Source organism: Tenrec ecaudatus, chromosome X, assembly GCF_050624435.1.
Source record: "Tenrec ecaudatus isolate mTenEca1 chromosome X, mTenEca1.hap1, whole genome shotgun sequence".
NCBI lineage: Eukaryota > Metazoa > Chordata > Mammalia > Afrosoricida > Tenrecidae > Tenrec > Tenrec ecaudatus.
The window spans coordinates 120976304-121003830 of NC_134548.1; the positions used below are offsets into that span (position 1 = coordinate 120976304).

The window sequence follows — 27527 nt, forward strand, 5'->3', positions numbered from 1 at the left end:
TATTTTTTTCTGAATGCAAACTTTTAATCTTTGAAACTCCTTGCAATCACTGTTCTCTCTACACTACATAACGCTCTGTTTTATCTACAACAAGTAACCCACTATGCCACCAGCGCTTCTCTCTTTTGAGAAAGGGAGAAACACAAATACACATTTGTATTGGCTTGGGTCTGTATTAAAGAACACTAGGAAAATAAATCAGAAACTAAATAAGCAATGGGAAAGTTGCTACATATAGGGACATGGAAGAACAGAGTGCATGGAGTTAGGACAAGAGGAACACTCTCAGTGGTTTATTGAATAAAATAAAAGATATGAATATCAAAGGCACATTAAAAATTATCAGTGAAAAACTGAATACCTGGGTTTTCCAGCTAACTGGAGTTATCATCTATAAAATTCCCTAACAGGCTTAATAGCTATGAAAGATAAAAACAGATTAAAAAGTAGCAGCAGTAACCATACCTTTTGGTCCAGGGAGCCCATCAAAGCCAGTAGGTCCTGGGGGACCTGGAGGTCCTTGGAAACCACGATCACCTTTTGGACCAAGTGTTCCTTTTAAACCTGGAAGTCCTGGAGGCCCAGGTGGCCCAGGCAGCCCAAATCCTGGTTCTCCCTTGGGTATACATATGACAAAAGACAACAACCAATTCGGACAGAAGGAAATAGTATGAAAAGATGCTGACAAGATAGCCAGCACCATTTCAACAAATCATTGCACACGCTATCTGTGACGGTACCCTGACATGGAGCTGGGACTGAGAAGCATAGGAGCAGCTGAGGATTGCTGGCTCGCCCCTAATCAGATAATATATATATTATAATCAGATAAAATATAATCAGTTGTAACAGTGAAAACTTGAGTTGATGTCAAGAGGAGAGAGGGAAAGAAGAAGGTTTAAATGAAAATGTCTCAGACCTTTGGGCCTGGAAAGCCTGGCTTCCCTGGAGTGCCTTCTAGGCCAATTCTTCCTGGGGTCCCTGGGGCTCCTGGAGGTCCTGGAATTCCAGGGTAACCTATAAAATGATGTCATGAAAATAAAAACAATAAGAAGCTATTCATAAAGCTATCCCACACCTTCAATATGCACTCGCATCTGAGTCATACATGGTAGTGACCATAGGCTAGAGAAAAGCACAATGGTATGCTCAGGATCAAGCCTTACAGGTACCTGATACTGCCTCTTAATCATCCTGCAGTCCTATCAGTTTCACATTGGGCTCATGTTTGTGGGAGCAACATATGCCCTTCATAAAAGAAATAGGGTTTATTATATAATAAGATAACATAAGGAATGAATCGCACACACACTCAACAAATGCTTCTGCCGCCATCTTGCTTTAGTATAATAAAGTGTAATTCTGGAATTTAGCTAAAAATAATTGCAGATATCACACACACACACATAAAAATAGAATTAGATCTGAAACTTTCTAAGGCATCTAGTGGAGATGAGTAAGAAAATGGCTGAGCAGGGTGCAGTATAGCACTGATGAAACACACGACATTCCTCTAGTTCTTTAGTGCTTCCTCCCCCAACTGTGATGACTGCAGCCCTACCTTACAAATCCACTAGACCAGAGCATGTGCACTGGTACAGATAAGAGGTCTCAACACACGGAATTCGGACAGATAAACCCCTCAGGAACAATAATGGGAGTAGCGATACCATGAGGGTACAGGGAAGGTGTGGGGAGAAAGAAGACACTGATCACAATCATCGATGTATAACCGCTCCTATCCAAGGTGATGAACAAAAGAAAAAAGGGTGAAGGACATAGTAGGTGGTGTAAGATATGAAAATAAAACTAGTTTATAATTCATCAAGGTTTCATAAAGGTGGGAGGGTGAGAGAAGGGAGGCAAAAAATTGAGGAGCTGATACCAAGGGCTCAAGTAGAAAGAAAATATTTTGAAAAGGATGATGGCAACATAAGTACAATGTGCTTGATACAATTGATTTATGGATTGTTATAAGAGCTGTAAGAGCCGCCAATAACATGAGTTTTTTTTTTTTTTTTAGAGTTTAGTCAAATTATCTTTATGTCCAGGAAGAAAGCCATCACACATTCGCCATCAGCACATACATTCTGTGGATCTGGTTGCTGCTGGTGCTAAAGCCATTCACAATTTTGAGTTCTTCCCACAGCAGGGAATTGAGGCGTGTCTCCAAGCCAGCAGTGACTCTGTGGTGGATAACCTTTCTTTAGTGAAGCAAACAATAGTCAAAGTTTAAGAAAGAAAAGGACATTGTTCTCACAACTGAATTGGTAGGGTGAGGAGTGAAGACAGAGGGGCTAAGAGGCAAATAGATTTTCAATTACCAAAAATCACCTGGCAATGTCACATGGGAAGCAGAAACAAGGAATTGCTTCCTGAGTGGACCAAAAAGACACAGTTCAGATTGTTTTAATCCTAAAACGAAGAGATAATTTTATAGCGTTACATCAGACAGAGAAGTCTGGAAAATGGATGAATTCAAGTGACAACACCACACTTTCATGAATGTGTATGTCGAACAGCAACGTTAACATGTAACCGTAATTTACATGAAAACTTGGCATTCTGGAGTTGGCCGCAGTGACTCTTGACTGATCAGAGCCCTCCCGAAACCACTCAGGACTTGTCAGTTATTCCATTGCAAATGCAGGCTACCTGGAGCAGTCTTTAAATTTGAGATCACATTGTTTTAAAAATATATATTTTTTATATTGTCCAGTACTCTTTAGACAGATGAGAGGTCAAGTTCCCACGTGGGTTGAAACATACTTCATGTAAAACTGATTTTAATCCAATTTCAGCACTTTCATAGAAGGGACTGTCCCAGATCTGTGACTGTTCAGAGTTGTATTCACTTCACAGTGTATCAAGCACCAGCGTTGCCATGGATTGGTTTCAAATAACCCTTTATATATAATTTTATATTTATATATAGTTATATCAAAACTGATAGTACATAGTATTACTGGAAGGAAGAACTAAACTTAAAAAGGATATGCTGAAAAGATGAAGTTTGTGAACACAATAAATAAAAGTTCCCTCTCCCACCCACCCACACCAGAACAACAACAAAAAAACCCAAACAACCAGTTGTAATGTACATGGAAAATTGTGCACAGCAGATTTTTTTTTCTTTTTTTTTATATAAAAAGTAGATTCAGGAGCACATCCAATTATAAATGATTGTTAGGAAAATCATATAAAACAATGGAATACATAAAAGTGTCAAGAGTAATCGTCAGGGTGCGGAATTTCTTGGCCAGATGCCCGTGGCAGCAGAAACCATCCCGGCAGCAGCAGTGAGAGGCTGGTGTCCGCAGAGGCATCTCAGGAGGGCACACAGCCTGGGCAAGTGGAGGGTTTGAATTTCATACCCTGATTCATAGTTTTCACAACTCCATGTGCAATTTCAGAAAGACTCGTCATTGACTGCTGAAATGTCACCCTTGGGCGTTGATGAGCGGGAGGAGCCCTTGTCTGTACTCTCTGACCCCGAGCTGCTCTGGTTCTGCTGTTCTGAGCCTGCACTGGAGGTCACCGTGGAGGAGGATGTCGAGGAGGAGCGAGTCTTTTCCTTAAAGTCTGTGATAATGACGGTGACATTGCCCACAGTTACCGCCAACTGTTGCGCCATGCTCCGGTCCACGTTTTTCAGCCTGGGCCTTGAGGTGTGATTCGTTTCACTGGTCTTTGTCGTGGCATTTGCAGACTGTATACTGTTTGCTTCACTAGGAGGATCTTTCAGAATATCCGACTTTGGTTTTGTTTTCTTGTTGGTGTTTTTCTTGGTAACACTAGGACTTATTTCCTTCTCTTTCTCCGGTTTCTCTTTGTCTGGCTTTTCCACCTTCTCTTTCTTCTCCTTTTTCAGTGGCGGGGGAGTAGCATACTGCTGGGCCACTTGTTGTGCCACGAGCTGAGAATTTATCCGAGGTTTTCTGGTGGAGGTGCCTTTCCTCACATCGCAGATGCTGCATTTAAAGGCTTCAGCGCTGTTTATGAAGGTGCAGACGCTACAATTCCAAAAGCCTTCATCGGCAGCAGGTTTCGCTTGTCTTTTTGGCCTGGTCGGGCTCTTCTTGTCGCCCATGGTCATGGATGGGCTGTACCCCCGCCCCCCGCCAAAGCCGAAACCGGGCGCTGCTCTGAGGAGAAACGTTGTCGGGGGAGTCGTCGCAGACCGGCCCCCCTCCCTCCCCCGCGCCCACCCTCAGCCGCTGGGGCTCGAGCTCCAGCCGCTGCCTCCGCTACCGCCGCCGCTGCCAGTCTCCAGACGAGACTAGTCCCTGCCCTAAAATGATTTTTTAATGGCTGAGCAATTGCCTTGAGACTAATGTGCTCTTGCCATCCATGAGATTGAGTTTTGCACAGAATAAGGCAAAAACTAGAGGAATGATCATAAAAATTTTCAGGAACTCAAGAGAATATAATCTACAATATAATCTAAGAAAATGTTACTTTGATGGCCAATAAACATATGAGAAAATGTTCCTGATCACTAGCCATAAGAGAAATGCAAATTAAAACAACCATGAGATATCACCTAACACCCTCAAAAAATCAGAAAGCAACTAGTGTTGGAGGGGCTGTGGGGAGATAGGAACTCTCATCCACTCCTGGTGGACTTGTAAGTATGTACAGCCACTATGGAAATTGATTGGGAAATACCTAAAATTGATGGAGATTGAGCTATCATATGACCTAGCAACCGCCTTACTGGGCATATACCCAGAAGAGGCAAGAAACAAACCACGGTCAGACTTCTCTACTACAGTGTTCATCGCAGCGCAGTTCACAATTGCAAGGAGTTGGAAACAACCCAAATTTCCAACAACGGACAAATGGATCAAAAAACTGTGGTACATACACACAATGGAGTACTACGTGTCCCTAAAAAGTAGTGATGGATTCATAAAGCACATTGCCCCAGGAGAAGAAATGGAGGTAATCATGCGAAGTGAAGTAAGTCAAGCACAAAAGGACAAGTACAAGATGAGTCCTCTGAGGTAAATTTTTTTAAAATGGGGCATAGGAAAAAAGTTACTATATACATACATCCCTGGGGTGAGGTCCGGCAACTATGGCAGGGGCCAAACCCAATCCAGGGATACATAAGGCAGCCAACTAAATAAGAAGGGACAAAGAGGGGGAAAAGCCATGGGTAGTGGGGAGCAGGGCACTAATCCACCCAAAGGGAGGGTATTGTTTATATCTCCACCGGAGAGGGAGAGACCATGCTTCAACCTGATGCACCAAGACGTGAATACAACATACGGGCATGTACCAGGGAACCAATAGAGAGGTCTTTGGGGCCGGCCTCAATCCCAATTATGTGGACACCCCCTCACCCCCACTCAGAAGAATTCACTGCAGAGGACAGCACTGGGGCAACAGCTTGGGGAGAAGGGCGCATCGGATTAGAGCACAAAGGAAAACACAAAGGGATGGAGAGGGAGGAGAGGACATCCTGGCCCACCAATCCCCAAGGACAATGTTCCTGTTCAGAGCAGACAAGGGCTGGCCCCACCACGGGACACTGTGTCCCACACAGAACCACGATGCTATGGGTGACAGCACTGGAGACACAGTGCGGGAATAGTGCACGGTCTGGCCCCATCACGCTGTTTCCAGGGAGTGAGGACATTCAGTGGAGCAGCAGAGGGAACGGACTGATGAAACCCCCATGGAATACCAAAAATAGATTTGAAAGACAGAGTGTGGTGCCCCATCAGATTCAACTGGAAAATACTCTCGTAAATGCCAACAAACAGCCTTGAGCTATTCATAGTCTTTTCTTTGTGTTATTTTGGTTTTGTTTTTTGCTGTTGTTATTGTTTTGTTGGTTTTTGACTTCCTTTGTTGTTTTATTTGGCTATGCCTGGATTTTCACGTATTAATTTATCTGCATGTCTATCTAGATAAGATAGGTGGGATAAATAATTTGGAGATGGAGGGGAGATCAAGTCAAGGACAAGGGAACAACAAGTGAAATAAAATCAATGGAGAGAAGGGCATAGGATGCCTAGTGGGGCGCAATCAAAGGAAATGTAGCAGCAAGGAATTACTAAATCTGAATGAAGGTCAAAGATAATGGTGGGACAAGAGGAAAGTAAAAAGGAAACAGAGCAAAGAAGAAGGAGGCAAAGGGCATTTATAGAGGTCTAAATACAGGCATGTATATATATAACAAGAGGAGAATTATGTACTAATATTATGTACTCACATCTATATGTTAAGAATTAAGGTTGTAGATGGACATTGGGCCCCAATTCAAGTACTCCCTTAACACAAGAAATTTCTTTTTTTTTTTTTTCAACAATCCGGCATTCTGTGATGCTCACCTTCCCAAAACGGTCACCGAAGACAAAATGGGTGCATAAGCAAACATGGTGAAGAAAGGTGATGGTGTCTGGCTATCAAAAGATATATCATCTCGGGTCATAAAGGCTTGAAGATAAACAAGTGGACCTCTAGCTGAGAAACAAGAAAGCCCAAATGGAAGAAGCATACCGGCCTGTGTGATCACGAGGTGCCAATGTGATCAGGTATCAGGCATCTAAGACCCAGAATAAAACCATACCCAAGGTGAATGGGGGAGGGGCATGGAGTGGAGACTCAATGTCCATCTGTAGACAATTGGACATCCCCTAATAGAGGGGTTACAGGGAAGGGATGAGCCAGTCAGGGTGAAGAATAGCACTGATGAAACCCGTAACTTTCCTCTAGTTCTTTGGTGCTTTCTTCACCCCACTATCATGATTCCAATGTTACCTTACAAATCAGATTAGACCAGAACATGCACACTGCTAAAGATAAGAGCCCACAACACAGTGAATAAAAGTATAGATAAAGCCCTCAGGGCCAACAAGGAGAGTAGAGATACCAGGAGGATTAGGATAAGAAGGGGGTTGAAAGGGGGAATCGATCACAAGGATCAATTCGAACCCCCTCCCAGGGGGACGAATAATGGAAAAGTGGGTGATGGGTGACGGAGGACTATGTAAGATATGGAAATAATAATCTAAAACTTATCAAGGATTTGTGAGGGAGGGTGGCTTGGGGAGGGAGAGCGAAAAATGGGGAGCTTATATCAGGGGCTCAAGTGGGAGAGAATGCTTTGAAAATGATGATGGCAGCATATGTGCAAATATGTTTAACACAATGGAGGAATGTTTGGATTGTGATTAGAGATGTAAGAGCCCCAAATAAAAGTATTTTAAAAATATTGCTTGGAGATATATGTGCAATAAGTTTGTTTTCTGTCAAAACCAATCCATTAATTTACCAAATATGTGCCCCAAGCAGTTATAAGTCTTGAGAACACAACAATGAACAGGAGACATAATCTCCACTTTAAAAAATAATTATATAGAATTTTTATGTATCTGTGATTTAGAAATGAAGCCCTGTCGGTGCTGTAGTATAAGTATTGAACTTTTAAGCACAAGGTCAGCAGTTTAAACACATCATTTGCTCCTCAGGAGAAGTATGAGGCTATGCTTTTCCTGTGAAAATGTACAACCCTCAGGAACTATATATTGGATTGCTATAGCAATGGGTTTTTTAATGGTTTTATGATTTACGCATTTTTTCCTGGACTGTGTTAGATAAAGATAATGAATGTATAGTATAATATGCTGTGAATTTCTATTGACATTCTATAATGGAAATTTTGTTAGGTATTGTTGAATTGGTTCCTACTCCTTGTAACCCTATGCTATGAAACCTGCATTCTTTATAACATATACAAAAAGCTGAAATTATTATTTTGTATTCTTAAGTGAACTACATCAAAGAAAAACATACAAATCAAGTAATGTAATCCCGAAGGCTGCTCATTTCTACATACCTTTGGGACCAGGTGGTCCCGGAAGACCGATTCCAGGAATACCTGGTTCTCCTTTATTACCAGGTATTCCTGGCAAGCCTGGCTGGCCTGGGGGTCCAGGGTCACCTATAGAGAAAGGATATTGTTTTGAAAGGGAAAGTGTCAAATAAAGAAGCCAAGAAGTGTTGAAAACGTAATAAAATGAATCCTGTGCATACCTGGAAGACCTACTTCACCATCTCTGCCTGGGGCACCAGGCAGGCCAGGAGTCCCTGGCTGAGTTATGGTCTGACCTGGATCACCTTTAGGACCTGAAAATGAACGGAAATTCATGATGATTGAGCACTGCTCAGTGACCACAGTTTTCTTTTAATTAATAACAAAAAACAAAAAGAAAACCAAAGATAATCTTCGAAAGATTTACAGAAACTAATAAAAAGCTACAGAAAAAAAATCATGTCACTTTACATAGTCAAGGAAAATATCAAGCAGCCTGTTATCAGACAGAGAACATTACAAGGTCCATCATGGTCGATGTAGTTAAGACAAAATAGAATTTCTTATCATTTGATCTCCCTTTTGACTCATTTTAAAGCTGTTTCAGTTTAAAAAAAGTGAAGGGGAAGTACATGTGGATCTAGTCCCTCATGAATCCTTTCTGACCATGGACCAAGGATGTGAACAGCCTTGTTAACATGCAGAATCCATTGGAAAGTGGATTGTTGCAGATGAAGTTAGGTTAACATTTAGAACCATATGATTTGATCTCCATTAGTATTTCTAGATTTTAATATTCTCTGCTTTCTATCCAATGAGGTTTTATTTGCATTACTTTGTAATTCTTCTTAGTTTTTGTTTGTTTTTCAGCAGATGAAATCCAGGATAGGTACATTTAGAGAGACAGTAGATGGATTAATGTTTCCTTGGGGGTATGGCAGAGAAAGTTGGGGGGAATAGAGAGACCTAATAATGATAAGGACAAGAATGAAGAAAATGCTCTAAACCTGATTGTGGTGATGAGTGTACAATGCTTCTGGATATGACTGAGCTATTGAATAGTGCGGTAAATGACTTATATACCAGTGAAATTGTGGGGGGAAAGTAAGTGAAAGCTTAGTGTTTCCAACATTGAAGGTTGTATCTCTAAAAATATTTTGAAAATGTGGGTCAAAAGAGCCTGAAAGTAATATTAAAATGTTAATTAATATTAAACGGCAGTAAACTACTAAAAGAATTCTTATACATTTGTATGAGACTATGTAGGTGTAAGCTCAAAGTGCAAAATATTCTTATAATCGAAAATCAAATGAATTTTTGAATTCTCCCTAACCTTTTGGAGTGTAAATCTCAAAGTATTTGCAAAATAAAAACCAAAACCCCCCCAAACAAAACAACAACAACAAAATTTAGAGTACTTATTTTATTGGAAATAGGTTAATTTTAGATGACCTGAAAGGGGAAATACCAGAAGTCAAGTAGCTCTTGAGCTGTGATCTATACTTTTTGATCTTTACACAAGTATACAAGAAGACATGTTACCGCTTAAATTTGATTTGGGGGAGATTGTTAAGATTACTCAAAAAAAATTTTTGAGACTATGTAGGTGTAAGCTCAAAGTATTACCTACTTCTCACTAATTAAAATTTGCACTGGAAAAGGGCTCAGAATAGAGAAGGACGCCTTAATTGTGACACAAAAATGCTAGCTAGGAGAGGACACAACCCTGATAAATTTTACTACATTCCAATTGACTTCTGTTCCCTAAACATTTTTGCTAAATGCATAGCTAATAAAGAATTCATACACAAAATATAGAAAGAAGTCTAAATCGATTATTTTAAAAGAAAGAAGGCAGGGAATTTCAGGGAAGCTAGAATAATGAAAATAGAACAAACAGAAAATTCATATCTAACCTTAGGCCAGGGGATTGTCTAAGTTTTCCAGTAAAAAATCCAGGCTTTGTGGATTGTGTGGTAGGTTTTGTGGGCTGTATGGTCTCTGTCGCAACCACTCCATCTTGCTTTTGTAGTTGGAAAGCAACCATAAAACTCAGTACATAAAAATAGGTGATGGGCTGAATTTGGCTCACGGGCCACATTCTCCCAAACCCAGTCCAAAGAAAGTTTGTTCATGTGTGCCCCAAGATATAGATATATGTGAGACACTTTCAAAAAGATCATGGAGAAGATGCCATTTTCTTTTGATTCAATTTTCTCACACACTTTTTGAGCCCTCCTTGTATACATCACACAGAGTAGTGCTCATAGAAGTATTAGTCATAATAAACCTAAACTCTAAATAACCCAATTGTCCATTAATAATAGAATAGATAATTCAAGTGTAAAACACACACACATATAAACACACTCTACTACAAAAAACACACACCCAAACTCACTCTCACAGCACCAATGCTGAGTCATAGCAACCCTAGTGGGTTTTTGAGACTGTAATTGTTTATGAGAGTAGAAAGTCCAGTCTCTCTCCCGAGGAGTAGCTTCTGGTGGTTTTGAACTGCCGACCATGTGGATCATAGTCTTACTCATAATCACTACACCACCAGGCCACACATTTACACATACAGACATACACAACTTCAAAGAGTTCATGGAAAAATTGAATGAAACAATAATGGTATTTTCCAAGAACTTGTTGAAGACCCCTCCTACATCCACAAGAGTGCACGATAACAGAGGTAAATACTATTATAACAATAATTAAATAAATAGAAAATAAAGGTACTACAGTTACACGTGGGATAGTTGACTCCTACAAAGTAAATATAAAGAATATTTATCCAATGAGTCAATAAAAATGAGGTTCTAAAACAAGCGAAATTTAAGTTCTTTGTTTTAAGCATGCATGTGTAGGTGTCAAACTGGAGTGGGAGGATGGTGGGGAATTATGCTCCAATCAGGATCAGACTTAATGGGAGAGAAGAGAAAAGGGGGTGTGATCAATGAATGACTACGGGAGGAAGGTGAAGTGTCTGTTGTATGCTGTCAATTTTCTATGCCTTCATCTGCATGTTAGCTACATGTGTGCCTCCATTATAGTTATGTGTTAAAGTTTGCATTATTTATCATGAACTAAAAATATCAGGAAGAAAAATGATGCAAAACATGCTGTGTCCCCCTTACTCAAAAGCTTTAAAGGGTCCACCTATAATTGGCCTGGGAAATACATCTCTCAGCCAAAGAAGGCTAAACATGGCCCCCAAGTAATCCATTTCTGATTTTGAAGCACCAAATTAAAACAGAACAAAACCCCCCGAACCAAGGTAAACAGTCAAAGTGAACTCACCTGGTATTCCTGGCTGGCCGGGATTTCCTGCCACACCTTGTGTGCCTTTTTCACCTACTGGGCCTGGAGGGCCCAAACCAGGAGGTCCCATGAGTCCTCTAGTCCCTGGGAGACCTGGCAAACCTGGGTTCCCAGGGGGACCTCTTTCTCCCTTAAAAGCAATTCCACCCTGAAAAGGGAAAAGTTTAGTATCGAACATGTACACAATAACAGCTATCTGCAGGTTGGGATGAAGGACTGCAACTAGGTTAAAAATGTAGCCATAAATAGTTCTTCCTAAAAGCTGGGTAAATGAAGGGGATTATCAGATGTTATTGTGACCACGCTACTTAGTCATGCATTCATTCATCAAATGTTTCTGAACTCCTACTATGGTGCCAATGCTAGTTAGAACAGCAGCAGATCAAGAAGAGACAAAAATACCTATCCTCATGGACTTGACATTCTAGTTTAGGGGAAGAAAATTACCGGCAGTCTATCACTCCTCACCTAAATATCACAGGCTTTGTGTTGTGCCCCACATGAGATTTTGTTCATTTCTATTCAATCCTCCTGCACTGTAGCTCAGTTAGTGTGGCCACCTACTCATACTCATTTCTAAGCTTAAACTTTCTGTCAATTCTGACTGAAGTGCACTATAGGAGTAAATGAAGGCCAAGTTAGACTTCTAGTTGTCAGATCTAAATAAGCCCAGATAAGGAAATGTAGTGTAAGAAAGGGAGAACATCATCCTGACATCTAAGAGATTATTACAAAGCAAGCATCTTACCCCCTACCCACTTATTCATATAAAAAAGGAATTGGAAGGGAAAGATTAGAAATAACGTAGGGAATCCAGGACAGATGATCCCTCAGGACCAGTGGTGAGAGTGGTGATACCCGGGAGGGTGGAGGAAGGTGGGATAGAAAGGGGGAACCAATTACAAGGATCTACATATAACCTCCTCCCTGGGGGACGGACAGTGGAGAAGTGAGTGAAGGGAGACATCGGATGGTGCAAGATATGAAAAAATAATAATTTATAAATTATCAAGGGTTCACAGGGGAGGGGGAGCAGAGAGGGAGGGGAAAATGAGGAGCTCATACCAAGGGCTTAAATAGAAAGCAAATATCATGAGAATGATGAGGGCAACAAATGTACAAAAGTGCTTGACAAAATGGATATATGTGTGGATTGTGATATGAGTTGTATAAGCCCCGCATAAAATTATTTATTTATTAAAAAATAAAGAACTGAGAGGAAGGAGCAGTGAGGAAACCAATAACAAGTTGCCATTTACTATATAGAACCACATTCTCCTAAGAATTGATTGGTCATCTCATCAGCACCAGTGCCATCCTTTGCAGTCATTGAGGAAAACATTCATAGGTGATAGTTTTTAATATCACATCAACTCACAGGTTCTCCTTTGGGACCAGGAAACCCTGGCAACCCATCCTGTCCAGGGGTGCCAGGCAAACCAGGAAGGCCTGGAGTTCCAGAAGAACCCATCTCTCCTTTGTCACCCTTCATTCCTGGAAAAGTGAGGATGTCACCAGGTTCACCTTTGGATCCAGGAAAGCCTGGAGCACCTGGAGTGCCTGCTATGCCCTAAAGTAGTGGGGGGGGGGCGGGGAGGGGTAAAAAGGAGAGGAAAGAGGAGAAAGAAAAATCACTTTTTTTTAACTAATATTACCATCTTTCACCTTCTCACCCTCTGTCATTTAATACACAAAGCATTCAATCAAATGACACATGTGGGTCAGAGTGGGAGAAGGAGCGAAACACATCACAATTTACTAGAAAAGTTACATATAGTTTTTTTTCTATACAAGGCAACCTACCTGGCTTCATTTGCTTTTTGTTCAACAGTACGAGTAATACTTACTGGTAATCCTTTGGGACCAGTTGCACCAGCATGTCCTTTTTCTCCCTTCTGTCCAGGGAAGCCAAGAGATCCTAACACACACATGCACACGCACACACAGAGAGAGAAAGAATTGTAAGTTTTGAGCTTGAAGCTCAACTTAAATGGCACACAATACCATTTACCACGTGACATTATAATTTGCATATTTTATTATGTGAAAATGAGGATATCATATTTCCTTTTAGCCCAACTTAAACTTTCATGTTACAAGAGTGTCTCCTTCAAGTATTTCCAAATCCAAAGCCTCTCAGAACTTGCCGCTACGAAACATAGCCGGTTAGGTGCAGGCCTACTAACCTCAAGGTCAGCAGTTTGAACTGACCAGCATTTCAGCAGGAGAAAGATGAGGCTCTCTACTCCTGCAGGGGGCAGTTCTGCTCTGTCCTATTTAGCATTGCTATGAATCAGAAACACTTCAATGGCAGTGAGATGTTTTGAGAGAAGCACCATGCACAGAGGTGCTCAAGATGCCCCCATCAACCACTTTCCCAGGGGAGATGAACACCATAAAAATATGTGCACTTCTTTCTTTGTCCTGACTTATACAAATTACCTGTCCTCTCTTGGACTTGTTATGCCCACAACTTCCTTTTATAAGAAACATGTGGTGCCCCCAAAGTAGAGGAAACCTTATTAAAGCAATAATTCTCCAAATGAAGCCCCTGGATCAGCAGCATCTGGGAAATGGTTAGAAATGCTGATGCTTGGGCCTCATCTGAAGCCTAGTAAACTAGAATCTTTGCAGCAGGGAGTCTAGGGTTACAAGATTCAATGAGCTGTCCAGGTGATCCTAGTGTTTACAAATGTTCCAGAACCACTAGACTTGCGGGTCCATGACTTAAGGTCCCTGGCTTGCAGTGGTAGGTATAACCAAAAATCCATTGCCATGGAGTCAATTCCAGCTGATGTCTATTCCATGTATGTCAAGTATACCTGTGTTTCAGGGAATGATTTATCAAAATTAGGTCACTAGGCTTTTCCTCGTGGCACCTCTGGGTGGACATGAACCTCTGTGCTTTCAGTCAGCATTAAGTCCTTTAAACATCTGTATTGCCAGGGAGTAGAATGGCGGTTCCACGACTTGCTAGACATCTTTTTCCAAGCTCCAAGTAATTTTGCCTCCTTGGCAAATACATTAGGCAGAAAAATAAAAGTCCAGGATGGAGTCTTAGTTCTGACACAGACATAGAGTATTATTTCAATAGAAAATAATAGTGGGATATCTTTTTTTGTGTGTGTGTGTGTTTTTTAATTTAATTTTAACAATTTATTGGGGCTCATACAATTCTTTTCACAGTTCATGCATATACATACATCAATTGTATAAAGCACATCTGTACAGTCTTTGCCCTAATCATTTTTTTCTCTTTTCTTCTTTTACATTTTATTAGGGACTCATACAACTCTTACCACAATCCATACATATACATACATCAATTGTATAAAGCACATCCATACATTCCCTGCCCCAATCATTCTCAAGGCATTTGCTCTCCACTTAAGCCCCTTGCATCAGGTCCTCTTTCCCCCCCCCTCCCTCCCCATTCCCCCCTCCCTCATATGCCCTTGGTAATTTATACATCATTGTTTTGTCATATCTTGCCCTATCCGGAGTCTCCCTTCCCCCCTTCTCTGCTGTCCCTCTCCCAGGGAAGAGGTCACATGTGGATCCTTGTAATCAGTTCCCCCTTTCCAACCCACTCACCCTCCACTCTCCCAGCATCGTCCCTCACACCCTTGGTCCTGAAGGTATCATCCACTCTGGATTCCCTGTACCTCCAACCCTCATATGCACCAGTGTACAGGCTCTGTCCTATCCAGCCCTGCAAGGTAGAATTCGGATCATGGTAGTTGGGGGGAGGAAGCATCCAGGATCTGGGGGAAAGCTGTGTTCTTCATCGATACTACCTCACACCCTAATTAACCCATCTCCTCTCCTAAACCCCTCTATGAGGGGATCTCCATTGGTCGACACTTGGGCCTTGGGTCTCCACTCTGCACTTCCCCCTTCATTTAATATGATACATATATATACATACATATATACATATACACATATATACACATGCATACACACACTTATATCTTTTTTTTTTTGCATGATGCCTTATACCTGGTCCCTTGGGCACCTCGTGATCGCACTGGCCGGTGTGCTTCTTCCATGTGGGCTTATTTGCTTCTGAGCTAGATGGCCGCTTGTTCACCTTCAAGCCTTTAAGACCCCAGACACTATCTCTTTTGATAGCCGGGCACCATCAGCTTTCTTCACCACATTTGCTTATGCACCCATTTGTCTTCAGCGATCCTATCATGGAGGTGTGCAGTCAATGATATGATTTTTTGTTCTTTGATGCCTGGTAACTGATCCCTTTGGGACCACTCGATCACACAGGCTGGTGTGTTCTTCCATGTGGACTTTGTTGCTTCTGAGCTAGATGGCCGCTTGTTTATCTTCAAGCCTTTAAGACCCCAGTCACTATCTCTTTTGATAGCCGGGCACCATCAGCTTTCTTCACCACATTTACTTGTTCACCCACTTTGGCTCCAGCTGTTGTGTCGGGAGAGTGAGCATCATAGAGTTCCAATTTAATAAAAGAAGGTATTCATGCATTGAGGGAGTGTTTGAGTAGAGGCCCAAGGTCCTTCCGCCACCTTAATACTTGACCTATAAATATAGACACATAGATCTATTTCCCCATCCTCCTATATATATTTGCATGTACATGTCTTTGTCTAGACCTCCATGAATGCCCTTTGACTCCTAGCTCTTTCCTCCATCTCCCTTGACTTTCCTCCTGCCCTACTACCATGCTTCATCGCCACCTGGGCTAGAGTATACCTCTTCTCTAAGCAACCTTACCCTTGATCGTTTCCCACCAGGCCTGCCACTCCCCCTTCTCTACCATTTGGGGTCCCATGTTTTTCCCTTGTCCCTGGGTTTGTTAACACCACTTCCTTACCCCCCTACCCCCCCACCCCAAGTCCCCCCAGAACTGTCGGTCCCGTTGTTTTTCCTCCAGATAGTTCATCCAGCCTGTCCTATTCAGACAGACCTGTGGAGTCACTAACATGCACGAAAACTAGACAGAGCAACAGTAGACAACCAGACAACAAAACAACAAAAACAAACCACTGACAAAAAACAGAATAAAACAGTTCACAAGAGAAAAGCTTGTAGTTAGTTCAGGGATCGTTTGCTGGCCCTTAGGAGCGTTTTCCAGTCCAGTCTGTTGGGGCACCACGCTAGTGGGATATCTTAAGGCACAGTTGAGTAAAATGTGTGTGGTACTGATGGATACTGAATATGTTTTTTTTTTCTAGAAACGGGGAGGGAGAAATATATATATATATATATATATATATATATATATATATATATATATATAGAGAGAGAGAGAGAGAGAGAGAGAGAGAGAGGAATATTGGCAGTTGGTTGTCAAAACTCCAGTAGATGCCTTGCTGCTTCTTCTTTTTTTAAAATATTTTTATTGGGGGCTCTTAAATCTCTTATCATAATCCACTTCCTAATGACAAAAACCAAACTTGCTGCCATCAAGTAAATTCTGACTCATAGTGCCACTGTAGAATTGGGAAGAATTGCCCCTGTGAGTTTCTGAAACTGTAACAGTTTATGGGAATAGAAAGGCTCATCTTTCTCCCTTGGAGCTTGCTGGTAGATTTTAACTGCTGACCTTGTGATTAGCAGCCCAATGTGTAACCCCTACACTGCCAATGGCAATATGTGCTGTATTTAAATTCGATGTCTAGAAGCTCTGCCAATAGAAACTATACTCAGAGGTCATGCATTGTGAATTCCCCTCCACGACCCCCAGCTTGCTGGAAAAAAAGTAGGACTCTGTATAGGTTGTTTTCCTCTCCCTATTGAAAATATAAAGATTTTTTGGGGAAAATGTTGGTAGCTTCAGGTATTAGAAATAAGAAAGCAGTGCACTTTCTTGTAGTTTGGGGAGGGTACCTCACTTCCTTTGAATCTATTCTTGCTCATAGCAAACCTGCAGGACAGGGTAGAACTGCCCCTGTGGGTTGCCAAGATCACGCTATTTATGAAAGTAAAAACCCAGTCTTTCTCCTGAGGAGCAACTGGTGGTTTCAAACTGACGACCTTTTGACCAACTTGTAACCATTTGTCATATCTTATTTAATTATGTATGGGTGTGTGTGATTAGATCTCAAATGAGAAACTGGAATTATTTCAAATTACAATCATAACAAAGTGTAGACAAGAAGTCTTTTAAAAGGTTGCTACGAAACAGAATGTTTTACCTTTAGAACCTGGGAGACCTGGCAAACCAGGTGGGCCTGGAGGTCCTGAAATTCCAGTCCCAATACAATTGAAGCAGGTATCTCCTTTGTCACCTGGAGAAAATGATAAAAACAAATGTCTCTGTAAGGGGTATGTGTACTATCTTTAGGGAAGTTAGCACTAAGAGACAGCACTTCCATCTCATATGGTTAGAGAAGCCTATTTCTCTAATCAATTCATTTGATCAATATTACTGAATGCTTAAACTGTGTGCCAAGCAGTGTTCCAGGTACTTATGATCTATTGGTGAACAAAACAGACAAAAAACCATCCCTTCTAAGACTATTGTCCTGATACACTTTAAACATTAACCCAAATTATCCCTTGAAGTCACTTATTCTCTCATAAAATAAAGAATATCACCTGTGAGTAATGAACTCCTTTAAAACAATTATGCATATGAGACAAAATGGTTCAAAAATTACTTTAAAGCAAAAATGAGAAGATAAGCGGACAAGGAAACTAGAGTACTTGAAATGGTACAACCAGATAGGAAGAAATGAGCATAGACACCCCTCCTAAAATACATCACTGAATAATTTGCATAGAAATTGTTAAGAACCTATTTGGTGGTATTAATTTTCCCTTAATCAATATAAAATATTATTTAAGAAAAATAAAGAATTGCAACCACCCCTATTCCTCAAAGTCCATGTCTTCATGGAGCTTACATTCTATAGGGATAAGGAATAATAAACAATTAAATTATCTGTATAGTAAAAGGTGTTGTGCCTATAGGAAAAAAATAGAGCTAGAAACATGGGATGGGATTCATGGTCATGAGTTGGAGTTGACTTGAAGGCATGTGGTGAAGTAGGACTGGGTAGTCATGGATAGATCAACAGTTTAAATTTAAAATACGATGGTCAGGACAGGTGTGGAGAAGATGACATATGATTAAGCAAAAGAAAAAAGCAGGTAAAGGACATAATATAAACATATTGGTATATGACATTCCATGTCACATTTGGAACACACAAGGAGCAGCAAAGAAACCAGACTGCAGAGATAAAATAAGAAAGAGGGACAATGTCAGAGAGTTCATGGATTATAAAGAATAGCAGATAATTAAAGGTTTTATGGGTCAGGGTAAAGACTCTAACGTTTACAGTGAGTGAAAAAATATATAGTAGAGGATTTTAAACAGAAAAGCAATGTGATATGTCTTCAGTTTTAAAAGGATAACACTGGATGCTAGGTTAAGACTGGACACTAAGAAGACATAGATGAAAACAGCAAGGGAGCCGCGTCGCATGGCTCCTGTCCCAGTAATCTATGAAATTGATGATGATAGCTAATCTGAGGCTATAGTAATAAGCGTGATATTACCATCTCTCTATTGTACCTCACTTTCTCACCCTCCATCATTTACTACACAAAGCATTCAATCAAATGACACATGTGGGTCAGATGTGAGATACAAAGAAGGGGGAGAATAAAGGATGAATTCAAGGTTTGTAATTTAAGCAACTAGAAGGCTAGATTTGCCAGCCTGTCTCCAACTAAGAAGGGGAATAGTGTGAGTGGACCCATTATGGAGGAAGTAGTGGCAGAGATCAGGACTTTAATCCAACCGTGAAGGTCAAGTTCAAAGTGTGTATCCAAATGAATATTCTAAATAGAGAAGACAGCAGTTGACGATATAGTCCTTGAGGCAAGGAATTTTGTTTGCACTCAAACTCCAAACACCAAACTCACGTCATCAAGTCCATTCTGACTTGTAAGAACCCTATAGGGCAGGGTAGAACTACCTCTGTGGGTTTCTGAGCCGGTAACTTTTTACCAGAGCAGAGAGCCGCAACTTTCTCCCACAGAGCATCTGGGAGTTGTGAACTGCTGACCTTGTAGTCAGCAACCCAACATATAACCTCTGTGCCACCAGGGATTCTGGCTATGTTTGGAGTAGAGATATACATTTGGAAGTCACTGGCAAGTAGATGGCCTTGGAGGTCATGAGATGAATGAGTTAGATGAGAAGAGAAACAAGGATTGAGAACTCTGTGGCATTTCAAAATTAAGAGTTGGGCAGATAACTTTAAAATGTGTAGAGAAATGGAAAATACCCAAGAAGTATTATAACAAAAACCCATACCAGATCCACCGCTATTGTGGTCTCCTAGCAACCCTATGTAGTTTCCAGAATTTGAAATCTTTACTGAAGCAGACAGCATCTCTCCCACGGGCTTGAACCATTGACCTTGCTGTTAGCAGGTGAAAATCTAACCCATGATATCTAACTAAGGCTGCAAGACTTAGAATAATTAGATAGTCTGGCAATTAATGCAATGAAAAACAGACCCATGGAACAAGTGGTAAGAATCAGGATCACTCTTCAGGTAACTTAATTCACAACAGAAACGTTGATGTAATTCAGTGGAGTAACGAAGGTCTTTGACTATGGAACTGAGTCAACTGGATAGGAGGAAAAATTAACTTTGATCTTTGCTTCACACTATACACAAAAGTTAGCTGAAAAATAGAACTAAGATCTAAATATGAAAGGAAAAATAATAGAGAAGCAACCAAAAACAACTGAGAAGCAAACTTACTTTTATTCTATAAGCCAGCAATTCCATTCCCAGGTATCTTATCCAACAGAAATGGGTTGTGAATGCCTTACCAAAAACATGCACAAGAACGTTCATAGCAGCTTTATTCTTAACAGCCCCAGTCCAAATATCCAGCACCCAGATCATGGCCGTTATCTACCAAACGGACTACTTGTCAAAAGAAGCCAGACAAAGAGGGTCCATACAGCATGAATCCATTTGCACCAAGGTCAAGATGAGAAAAATTGGAGGATAAAAACAAGAGACTGAAGAGAGGATAAAAGAGCGGCTACCTTTGGGAATACTGACTAGAAGGAACAAAGAGAATCTTCTGAGATCTTAGAAATATCCTATATTTTGATTTGGAAGCTACTTAATTTTTAGTACATCTACGTAAATGCTTATAAAGCTGTATATTACTTAATGTCTTATGCCTAAATAAAAATATAACTTTGCAAGAAATCAGGGAGAATGGACCAAACCCTCTGACCCAATAATAGCCAGGAAATTTAATTTATTAAAAGCCAAAGGAAGAAGTGTTTAACAAAGGGAATTATCAAGGAAGAACAGGACTGAGAGTTGGCTTTTAGATTAGCAGGGGATAGGTCACTCGTGACTTTCATAAGAGCAGCATATATAGAGCGGTAGACGGGAGGGGTAAATGAGATACTGGTGTTTAAGAGAAAATGGGAGGATAGTATTGAGAGAGTATGGCGGGAAACTTCATGATGATTTTTACTGCAAATGGGAATGGAAGACTAGAGGACTATGTGGCAGAAACAGTGGTAACATGTTAAGATATTTTAAAGAGATGGGTGAAAACAGCTACAAATAGCCCCATAGAAAAGGAAAAACTCATCATTTTAAAGAGGAATTTTGGGAACAATGTCTTGGAGAGATCTGAGGGAATGGAATAGTATATAAATAGAGAAATTGACTTTAGATCATGTCAATAACAGGATTAAGCACGAAGGCAGAGTACATGAGCACAGAAGCAAATAGTCAAATGTGAAAATTATCCGGTTATACCTTTATTCTTGTCATTAGTTCATCAAAGATGAAGCAAGGTCAGCAGCTTAAAAGGCAAATGTGGAAAGAGGTGTTGGAAATGTCAAGGGAGAGAAGAAAGACCAGGCTCAGAATAGGTGGAGATTGGAATTAACCATGAGGAAGATTCTGCACCAAGTGAATACACTGAAGTGAGAGAAAGGCAAAGAAGTCAAGGGTATATGCATTGTCAAATTGAGTGATCATGAACTTTCAGCTGACTTCAGAGGGAAGGAAGGACTTCAAGGGGTTGAAAGATAGTTAAAGTCTATAGGCCTAAGTGGGGTTGAAATAATTTTGGAGTCATATTATTAGAATTAGTGAGCAAGAAAGAAAAAGGGATTCATGAAAGCACGATTTTAGAAATGTGCTCGATTGGTACTGAGATAGTCTGGGAGTAGGATCATGGGGATGAGTGGGTGAGGCAAGATAAAAGATAACAGGAAATTTTGCTAAGAGTTTGAAATAATGAGTGAATAAATAGAGTTGGAGAACAAACCTTTCACCCCATGTTCTCCTTGGAGTCCTCTATCACCTGGAGATCCTGGAGGGCCTGGAGGGCCTGCTTCACATATCTCACCACCTGATGTAAGGGAAAGGAAGGATAAGGAGTTAGGTGAAGATGTCTACAAGATTGATAGGAAAGAAAGCTTGGCTGGCTAAGATAAAAATTAACATCTTAGGTTGCCTCTCTGCAGCAATACCTATAGATAAGCAGAAGGAAGGTAGACTGTTGATAGTGAACCTTAGCAGAAGAATGAATTTAAACGTTTAAGATTCACCACAGGAAAAGTAGCAGTGAAATCTATCATATATCAGATATAAAAAGAATACTGTCAACACTCTTCTAGGTCCGCTTACAAATGGCATAAATGAAAACAACTAAAGAATATAGGAGGAGATAAAACAGAGCTTACTGGGTGGGATGTGAGGACCAGGAGGGCCAGGAGGCCCTGTAGGGCCAGGAGGACCAGGCTGTCCATCAAGTCCAGGAGACCCAGGAATGGAAATTCCAGGTGGACCCTCATCACCTTTCTGTCCCCTTTCTCCGGGAAATCCAGGGGGGCCAGGAGGACCCATAACTGCCGTCCCTAAGAAAAGTAAATGTACTCATAAAAGTGAATGGAAAGATCTTATTTGCAAAATCTTAGTTTGGTTATCAAAGAGACACCAAGTGATGAGAAGCTATCCTTTTAAACAAAAACGCTGTTCCTGTTCTTATTTTCTCTACAACAATCAACATCTGGAAAAGGGACAAAGAATTTCAAATAATGTAAGTAGCAGTCAAAAATGTAAGGAACAATCATTTAAGGGAAGTTTATTACTTTTTCAAATATAAAAGTAACTATCTACTCTTTTTGACTCTATGGTCTCTAAGTCTCAGAAATACTAGAAAGCCATTAACAAGATAAAAAGAGGTTTTACAAAGTTCCTATGCAAACACAGCTCCATCTCTGGACATTCTTCTGTTCTATTATTTTTGTTTGTTTGTTTTTTCATCAGGAGCAAACTCTTTCATTACTAGAGCTTCCTAATGTTTTCAAAACTGGTTACAGAAAAACATACCCACCTTTTCTTAATAAAAATTGTCTTTTAAAAAAAGTTTTATTGGCATATACAATTGAATGGTTTAATCATATTTAAAAGAGTCATACAATCATCACAACAAATGTTCCATCTGGTTTGGAACATTTTCTTCTTTCTTGAGCTCATTCTTATAAGCTCCCCATTTCCACCCAAGTTCCCTTTCCATAACCCTAAGAAACTAATAATCCAGTTACTGTCTCTATCGATTTACCTATGCTGGATTTCATATAGAGAACAGCAAACAAAACCCTCCATAAAAAAAAACAACTCAACTAAAACAGTAAAATAAACCAGAGAAAAACCTCAATAAAAAAGAAAGCTGACAATATTCAAAACTAGAACAAATTGGAAGTGGATCCCAAAGGAAAACAAATGCTAACCTAACTACATCTGCGTTCATCCACTTTACAATGCTGTCTTGTTGCAAGAGTAGTCACATCTTGGCCAATGGCCACAGGGGATTCACCATAGGCTCACTCCATTTGAGGGCTCTGCAAACAGATTTGGGGTTCCACTGTCATCCATTGCTTTCTGCAAACTGGGCGCTCAGATTTTAAGCTCTAAGACTGTTCCCTCCTCCTGCAGTCTTGGATTTTTTTTTATTTACAGCACTTATATCACACAGGGCGGGGTCCTTCTGTGTGGACTTAGGTGACACCATACTTAGATGGCTGCCTGCTTCAGAACAAGCCTTTTGGATCCCAGATGCTATTCTTTCTGATAACTGGGAACCATCTGATATCTTCACCAAACTGTGCTATAGCACCCATATATTCAGTGATCTCTTCATGAGGGTAAGTGTCTAGCTAGAGCCACGTCACGAAACTGTCTCTACTACAACTGTAAATGTACTCTTTCAAATGAATTTTAGAATGAATTGGTGCCAGTTTTATATTTTAAAAACTGTTGAAATTTTGAGTGAGATTAATTTAAATTTAAAGATTATTTTTAGTTTGAATCAAGTGTTACAACATTGAGGCCTTTCATTAAATCATAAGGTATGGATTTCCAATTATTTAGGAATTTTAAATGAATGTTTCAAAGTTCTACAGAAAGGTCTTGCACATATAATGTTTTTATTCACACTAGTTTTACACCTTTTGTAAATTTTATTATAGATACTATCGTGAACTAGATATTTTACTATTAAATGTTTTATTTGATATTGCTGCTGTAGTGGAAAGCAAATTATTTAAATGTGAAAGATGAGGCTATCAGGTCCTGTAAAGATTTATATCCTAGGAAATTCCACATGGGGTTGTGATGGGATGGAATTGACCCAATGGCAGTAAGGTTTTTTCTTTTCTTTTCTTTTCTTTTGATTTTAGGCATATGTATTTCCAACAGCGGGTTCAGCCATAGCAATACTTTTTTTTAGAAAGGAAAATATCACTTTATTTTTATCTGCCCTGAATTCAAGACCATTAAAAGAAAGAACTCAATTTTGTCCCAACCTCATAATAGGGACCAGAGGATACAAGAATTTCAAAATAAAAGATAACCATTTGCAGTTGTTGTTAAATCAATTTTGACCGACGGTGACTTCATATGTGTCAAAATAGAAAGGTGCTTCATAGTTTTTCACGGCTGTGGCTTTTGGGCATAGCAATGCTTTTGATGACTTAATACAATTGCATGATGGATTGCTATTATATTTATAAGAGCCCCCTCAAATAAAATGATTAGTAAAAAATGAAGTGTGATATTGCCTATATGGTCCAGAACATGCTGTTATTGTTAGGTGCCATTGAGTTGGTTCCAACTCATAGTGACCCTAAGTACAAAAGAACAAAAACACTGCCTGATCCAGCACCATATCACAATTGTTCTTGTGTTTCAGCTTATTAATGTAGTCACTGTATTCTTTCATAACCCACAGGACATACAGTGCCTACCCATATTTTCCAACTCCGGGTACTACTGGATAGCTGTTTTCTCACTAACAGAGCATGTAGTCCTCAGGGAGGGATCTAGATAACTGTTGAAAACAGAAGAAATGGGCGTGTGCTACAAATTACTGTTTTTTTACAAGGTATTGTATCTTTGAGGTGTGATTTTGCAAAACTTTTTTTCTCAACATTTTTTACTGGAAGAAATTCATTGTAAGCATTTTTTCTTTTTTTTTAAAGACCATTTTATTGGTGACTCTTACAGTTCTTATAACAATCCATTCATCAATTGTATCAAGCATATTTGTACATGTTTCCATCATTATTTTCTAAACCTTTACATTCTATTTTAGCCCTTGATATCAGCTCCTATTTTTACACTACCTCCCCTCTCCAACCTTTGTGACCCTTTGATAAATTATTATTATTTTCACATCTTACATGGACCACTGTCTCTCTTCCTTCCCTCTATCCCTAACTTTCCCTCTACCCTCCTGGTACTGCTACTCCCATTTCTGTTCCTGAGGGGTTTATCTGACCTGGATTCTATGTGCCTGACCTCTATCTCTACCTGTGGACATGCTCCAGCCTAGCCCTCAGTGAAAGGCAGGATTGGGTTCCTGATAGTGTGTGTGTGTGTGGGGGGGGGGGATGAGGAAATCTCAAAGGACCAGAGGAATATTGTGTTTCAACAGTGTTATACTTCACTCTTGTTGACTCATCCCTTCCTTGCGATCCTTCTGTGAGGGGATGTCGCATTGTATACAGATGGGTTTTGGGTCTCTGCTCTAACCCGCCTCCTTCTCAAGAATGTTTTTGTTTGTTTTGGGTCTTCTGATGCCTGTTGCACCTGATCCCGTTGTCATCCCATGATCACATAGGCTGGTGTGCTTCTTCCATGTAGGCTTGTTGCTTCTCTGCTGGGTGGCTGCTTGTTTAACTTCAAGCCTTTAAGTCCCTAGACTCTATATCTTTTGATAGCTGGGCACCATCTGCTTTCTTCACCACATTTGCTTTTGCACCCATTTTGTCTTCATCAATCTGCCAGGAGGGTAAATATCACTGAATGCCAGGTTGTTAGAACAAAATTTCTTGTGTTGAGGCAGGGCTTGAGCAGAGGCCCAAAGACTGTCCATTCCTCAATGTAATGCCATAGAAATATATGTATCTGTGCCAATACCTCTATTTTTTATGAATTAATCTGTTAACATAAGTGCATACCTATGTTTATACCTCTACCCATAGCTGTGCTACCTAATCTTTCCTGTTTCCTTTTGCCTTACTCCTTTCCCACCATCACACTCACACTTCTTCTGCCTTTTAGTACTTCCTCTCAGCTAGATTGCTGTTTCTCCAGCACCCCCAAGTTCTCCTTGTTGATTTTAATTCCCTAGTTGTTCCCCTGTCTATGGTGTTTGCTCACTGCTTCCTTCCCCTGCTTCCTCCTCCCCCTAAGTCACATTGGAGCCTTTAGTCCCATTGCCTTCTCCTTGGGCTTGCTTCCCTTGCCTATCTTATATAGGTAGGCAAACCAACAATAACGTAGACAATACAAAAAGAAAACACAAAAATTGAATAAAATGAGAAAAAATAGAAAAAAATATATAGAGAAAAATAATAACTAGCAGGGAAAAAAGCATAGATAATTCCAGGTCAGTCCATTAACTTTTATGAGTATCTCACGACTCATCTTGGGGGTTCAAAGAACTGCCCCTCAGCCTGAGGTCTATTTTGGGAGCTCCTCAGGGGCATTGTGACTTTGCCTTGCAACCATTGCTGATCTGTTATGTTTCCTTCTTGGTTCACCCCACTGTAGAGGGTTCAGACTGGACTCACTCCCAGCCATGTGTCCCTAGTATTGTCCTCTGCCGCAGTGTCCTCCAGTGAGGGGGACATCATGTCTTGAACTGTTGTTGGCCGCACAGTCCTCCATGTGCCTTAGCAGCTCTGTGCATGGATGCCGTTCTTAGGGCTTGGTGTGATGATATGGGGTCTAGACCATTCCTCTCTCTTTTTCATTCTGGGTGTGCTTCCATTTGAGTGTGGCAGGCTGGCTCCTCTCCCCAATCTATAGGTTTAGTGTTGCCATCTGTAGCACATACTTCCAGGGAGGGGATCGGTTTGGCTCTGATTGGGATTGGCACTGTAGCCTAATCTTTCCATGCGTTGCTCCACAGGGTTATGTTACCCTCAATATTTGGTGTGCTGTCGTGGGGTCTGCATACACACTCCAGATTCTGTGGGTATGTGTTACACAGGGTTCTCTAGAGAAACAAAACCAGGACACTTATGATACCCACACACAGGAATATAACAGCTAATTGGTCCACACAGCAATACAGAGGGCTCAGTTCAACTCACTTCTGTGAAACAGTTAATATACTGGAAGTACTTCAACTCATGAGGGCTGCTGGGTCCAAGGTCAAGGAAACAGACACCTGAGTCTTCTGTAGAGCAATGCAGGCAGTCCGGCCACAGGCAGCAAATAGCAGGGAGGTTCACCAGCAGCCAGCCAGATGACAGAATCTGACAGTCCCCACCTCAAGCAATGTATACACCAGCAGATCTCAAATGAACCTCAAGCTCTAGTGACACAGTCCATGGGTTGGATGTCCCACAGGTAGTGAAGTTAGCAAGTTGAGGCAGAGAACTTGTTAAGGCAGCTGCACACTGGTCTAATCACCAGAGAGCATGAGCGAGAAAGGCGGAGCTTGCCAAGCCATTTATCTTTTTGCTCTCCAATCAAACTGCGACCTTATTAATCCCACATGTTCTTATTGGCCAGGTGGCACAATAAACCTACCTACCACAGGAGACATAACCAATACTCTCCCCTTGGGTAGGTTAGTGCCCTGCTCCCCCCATGCCATCGTCTATGCCCCAGCAAGGGGTCATCATGTCTCAAGCTGTTGTTGGCCCTACAGGCCCCTCTGTGCCTTAACATTTCCTTGCAGGGACATCAGCCTTAGGGCTTGGGGTGCTGATATGGGGGTCTAGAACCTCACACTCTTTTTCCTTCTTGGTTTGCTTGAAATTCCTGTTCATTTGCTTGAAATTTCTGTCCTATTTGAAGATTGTCTTTCTATAAGG

At 40.7% G+C, this 27527-nt stretch overlaps 1 protein-coding gene and 1 pseudogene across 1 annotated transcript in view; both read right to left on the reverse strand.

The window, feature by feature from the left end:
* The window catches only part of COL4A5 (collagen type IV alpha 5 chain), a 295236-nt gene that overhangs the window by 89067 nt on the left and 178642 nt on the right, over nt 1-27527 (reverse strand). Inside the window, exons 20-29 of the mRNA XM_075538728.1 lie at nt 21879-22052; nt 21461-21544; nt 17326-17418; nt 13000-13070; nt 12531-12722; nt 11132-11300; nt 8047-8139; nt 7850-7954; nt 920-1017; nt 466-616 (exon numbers count right to left, since the gene is read on the reverse strand). Coding sequence (XP_075394843.1) covers nt 466-616; nt 920-1017; nt 7850-7954; nt 8047-8139; nt 11132-11300; nt 12531-12722; nt 13000-13070; nt 17326-17418; nt 21461-21544; nt 21879-22052 — 1230 coding nt within the window. The remainder of the gene's footprint in view (nt 1-465; nt 617-919; nt 1018-7849; nt 7955-8046; nt 8140-11131; nt 11301-12530; nt 12723-12999; nt 13071-17325; nt 17419-21460; nt 21545-21878; nt 22053-27527) is intronic.
* LOC142434049 (RING1 and YY1-binding protein pseudogene) lies at nt 3072-4131 on the reverse strand (annotated as a pseudogene).